The 4,684-nt window shown below is 38.2% G+C and overlaps 1 protein-coding gene across 1 annotated transcript; it reads right to left on the bottom strand.

Annotated features, from left to right (window-relative positions):
* Nucleotides 1–546: 546 nt before the first annotated feature.
* Nucleotides 547–3,980, bottom strand: LOC119667505. Its single transcript, XM_038076801.1, has 3 exons — nucleotides 2,242–3,980; nucleotides 1,296–2,161; nucleotides 547–572 (listed from the first exon to the last, which is right to left on the bottom strand). Exons 1-3 carry the CDS (start codon nucleotides 3,978–3,980, stop codon nucleotides 547–549), a joined length of 2,631 nt encoding a protein of 876 aa, XP_037932729.1.
* Nucleotides 3,981–4,684: the final 704 nt, after the last annotated feature.

Consider the following 4,684-nt stretch of genomic DNA (forward strand, 5'->3'; position numbering starts at 1 on the left):
TAAACAAATAAAAAAACCCAACAACAGAATTAAACTATTTTCAGTCGAAAAAAATTATATATATAGCATGAAGTTATTATTATTATTGTAAACAAACAAAACAATAGAATTAAACTATTATTAGTAAAACCAAACCCACGGAAAAAAATATTAGTCTAAGCTATGAAAAAAATATATAAAGTATTAATAAAGTAAAAGGAATTATTTTAGAAAGTAAGATAGTAATAAGTAATTATAAATTATCATAGAATTTAGTTATCAAAATTAAAAGAAACAATAAATCTCTTGAAAATACAAATTAAGTAATAATACTTCCGATTTCTTTGAGGGTAATTATTTTGCCAAACTTTAATAATAAATATGCAGCAAACAACAACAGCAGAACATAGCGAGATCAGTAGCAGGCAATAACAACTTAAAAGAAAGCTACACAGTATGCACTCAGAAGTCAGTTATCCCGTTATATAAAATCCGTATAAAAGGAGAAGCAAAGTAAAACACAGGAACTTGGCCACAGCACTTCGAACAGTGCACATCACCAGAGGTTCAATCACAGGTCGTGAAGCAGAACACTTCACAAGATAATCACAGAGGTAATTATTAAGTCATAGAACTGATTCTTAGCAACACAGCCCTATCGGTAGTGTTGTTTCCTAATCCCACAGTGTAGCCCAGTCGGTAACACTGAACCTAGCAACACAGCCCTATCGGTAGTGTTGTTTCCTAATCCCACAGTGTAGCCCAGTCGGTAACACTGAACCTAGCAACACAGCCCTATCGGTAGTGTTGTTACCTAATCCCACAGTGTAGCCCAGTCGGTAACACTGAACCTAGCAACACAGCCTTCTGCTAATCCCACAGTGTAGCCCAGTCGGTAACACTGAACCTAGCAACAAGCCCTGTCGGTAGTGTTGTTCCTAATCCCACAGTGTAGCCCAGTCGGTAACACTGAACCTAGCAACACAGCCCTGTCGGTAGTGTTGTCTCCTAGCCTACCTTTAGTCATTCTTTTGTGTTCTCTTATTTACAGGAGTTATATTAATTGTCCGTATTTATAATTACAATAAAATATCATTAGTACATAAGTATAACTATAAATATTGTAATAAATTTATTTTGAGAAAAATAATAAAAACCACGAAACTAACGAAAATAGCCCGTTTTTTAATTACGAGAAGATTCAGGGTTACAGAGAAAAAATATTCTTGTAACGACTCTGGGATCCGGCGAGAAAAACCCCGGCTTGAGAAAAAAAGGTTCTTTACAACTTGTCCAGCTTCTCATATGGAAACCACCTTGTTCATGTATGTTGCGAACTGCCTCGGCTAATGCTATTGCTTGTTCAATGGAATTTGTTGAATCTATAAAGTCATCCACGTAATGATTGTTTTTAATAGCGTACACTGCTCTAGGATTTTCAGCTATAAATCTTTCTGCGTTCAGGTTTCGAATAAAATGCGCTATATATGGTGAACATCGCGCACCAAAGCTAACTACATTTAATTTATAAACGCAAATATTTTTAAATGTCTCGCTGAACCATAGAAATCTCTGAGCATCAGTATCTGCTTCTTGTACTAGAATTCGATGAAACATTTCAGCAATGTCACCACAGACAGCTATTCTTCCTATACGAAAATTTAATAATATGTTTATAAGTGGTCGCAGCATATCCGGCCCCTTCAGCAAAAAATCGTTTAGTGACACTCCTTCAGCTTTGGCTGCAGCATCCCAAACTAATCTATGCTTTTTCGGTTTAAGTAGATTGCGCACAATAAAAATTGGTAAATACCAAATCTTTCCACCTCGCTCGTTAATTGCTTCTGGTGGCAACTCAGTTGCGTAGCCCTTGCTGACTAAAGTAGTGATTTGTTCCTTTAGCTTTTGACACAATTCAGGGTCCCCATGCATTTTTCGACGTAAGCACTCCGCTCGACGTAATGCCATCGGCAAGCTATTTGGCAATTCGACTGTATCGGTGTTCCATGGCAAATTGACAACGTAGCGGTTTCCGCGTAACTGGCACTTGCGCATTATTTCCTCTGCTCGCTGATCCTCAACTGAAAGTAATTCTGCTTTTGGGGTAGCCACCGCGACATTCTCGTTTACTATAAATGTCTTTACTAACTCATGAAGCTCCCTATCAGCTTCTTGTCCACAGCTACATTTGTGTAGGTTTAAGTTGTTACGGTGGTTTAATTCACCACCACCAAAAACTGTCCAAGCAAGACGTGTTTTCACCGCCACGGGTTCTTGCCAGCCACCCATGTCATGTCAGATTCTGCTGACATGCGTAAGTTGCTTACTGTGCGGACATTTTTCAATGGGAATTTTTTAGCTTGAGGAGCATTGGCAGAAATTTGTAAGTTGAGCCTTTTTGAGTTATTTTCCTGTCGACTGATATTACCTGTCCAATTAATGCATAGCGCATCCTGGATACCATCGTTTCCCAATTCATCGGCTAGACTTGCTTCAATAAGCGTTAGTGTTGACCCATCGTCCATCAATGCATATGTGTTAATAGTCCTTTTGGTGCCATATAAAGTAACTGGAAGAATTCGGCAATATGACCAGTTTTTATTCACTGATGAATTATGGTTATTGAGTAACGCTTTGTTTGAGTATGGACTTAAACTTATTTGTTCTACTATATCCGATGAAACATTGTTAGCTGTAGAAGATATTGCTGGCGTAGATTGGTCTATCCGAGAATGCAGCATGGGGTGGTGTCGTGCATTGCAGCCATCAATGCCACATACTTTATTACTGAAACAGCGACGCCTATGCTCGCCTAAGCATTGTCGGCACAGCTTCTTTTCCTTAACAATGCGCCAGCGTTGATTTGTAGGCTCGTTCGTGAATATTTCACATTCCATTATTTTATGTCCGCCGCCACAAATGTAACACCTAACTGCCGTGGTTGTCATTTCAGCTGTCTGATGTATGTGCACTCGTCCTTCCTTTTTTAGTGGTTTATCTAAAAAAGAAGGTGTAGCTACTCTACTTGCCGCATTTGCTAAAGATGAGAGCCACGCTGAAAAATCGCGAAGTGTAGGTTCGGCTATTGATGCTGAATGTAGTGCCCATTTGAGCTTCATATCTTCAGCTAATTTACTTATTAGCTCATGTAATAAGAGTGGATTATTAAAATAACTATTCAGCTTACATGCCTCAATTGTTGCAACTACATTATTAATGTTGACTGAAAAGTCAATTAAATCGCCCAGCCTACCCCTTGGAGGCGGTAACTGACGCATTTTCTCAACTAATTTATTTAGAATAATTTCTGGTCGTCCAAAATACATACGAAGAGTGTTTATTATTTCTCCAACCACATTAGGCAACACCAACATATTGCGTACTACATCGCGCGCTTTACCAATGAGGCACCTCTGTAAGCGCATTAGACATTCATAATCGGAGAAACCTGCGATTTGCTTAGTTTGCTCGTACGCACTTATAAAAATGTGCCATTCTTCTGGATCGCCGCGGAACGTAGGCAAATCTCTCGGTATGCATTGACGCGCTGCTAGCTGAGACGGCGTAAGCGTGGGAGCGATCTGTAAGGTATAAAGAGATGGATTATTTACTAACCTTGGTGTACTCTGTAGATGAGGTTGGCCATGTGGCGAAAAGTGTTCATCAGCTACGGCTTGATGTGCATTCAGCTGAGGTAATTGCCCAACTTCAGGCAAATGTGATTCCACGATACCCTCGTCGTCACTATCTGCAGTGAGGATTTTAAATTTTTCCCGCAAATAGCTCTCCCTGATCTGCAACGACTCCTCTAGTTGCAACTTAAGTTGTTTTATTCGAGTAATGTTGGCGCTGGGCTGCTGCTGTTGTCTACTATGTTGACCATCATCCTCATTGTGTTTGTGTGAGATTTTATCATCACCATCTGCATCTCCAACTTCAAGTATGGCTGCTGATGTTAAACCTTTTTGAAGAGGCAGCTCCACGTCATTATCATTTTCCATATTATAAAGATTTTTTAAGATTTTCTTGTTGTAAAAAATAAGAAAATAAATGCACTTTTGACAATTTTAAATAGCACTCTTTATTTTGCGCTTAAAAAATCTGTAACATGATTAATGATTACATTAAAAAATTACGATTGAAAAATTAAACTAAAAATTTACTCACCTTTGTCTAGCAATCACAACAAGAAAAACGGAAATTTACTAAATAATTTCGAAGTCTCCAAGTCAGCTGTTTGTCATGATTGCCAGACAAAGGTTTTTAAATTATTCGCAATTTTCGGCAACACCCACCAAGTACAACACCAACTACAAATACAAGAATGGCTTCATATGACTCAATTCTAGAAAATGTAAAAAAAATTCTACCAACACTTCAAGAAAGACAAGAGGAATTAAGTTCATTCCTCCATAGATTACAATTGTACGATAAGAAGATAATACAAGAAAACAAACAAGAGCTCTTGAAATATATCGTAGAGTGCAAACTTTACCATAATGTACGTGCTAGAGTCTCACCACTGGGTTATCAAGACACATTACAACAGTTAATAGAAAACTTACCACAGCTTACGTTGCGAAGAATATAGTATAACAGTTACTGCAAAGAATCAACGATACGAGAAAAGGTCACAATCAATCCATTACAGAATTCAGTGACAAGATAGCCAAACTACTTTCAAGTCTCAATAATATCTCCTTAC

This window comes from Teleopsis dalmanni, chromosome 1, assembly GCF_002237135.1.
Source record: "Teleopsis dalmanni isolate 2A chromosome 1, ASM223713v2, whole genome shotgun sequence".
NCBI classification, from domain to species: Eukaryota; Metazoa; Arthropoda; class Insecta; order Diptera; family Diopsidae; genus Teleopsis; species Teleopsis dalmanni.

Excerpts from the sequence above, each read along its gene's own strand:
- LOC119667505 (XM_038076801.1), bottom strand. The coding sequence starts at position 3,980 with ATGGAAAATGATAATGACGTGGAGCTGCCTCTTCAAAAAGGTTTAACA. Across the intron at positions 2,162-2,241 it reads GCTGGCAAGAACCCGTGGCG|CTGTGGACAAGAAGCTGATA; the intron begins GTGAAAACACGT and ends ACACAAATGTAG. Across the intron at positions 573-1,295 it reads TCGCAACATACATGAACAAG|TGTTCTGCTTCACGACCTGT; the intron begins GTGGTTTCCATA and ends TATCTTGTGAAG.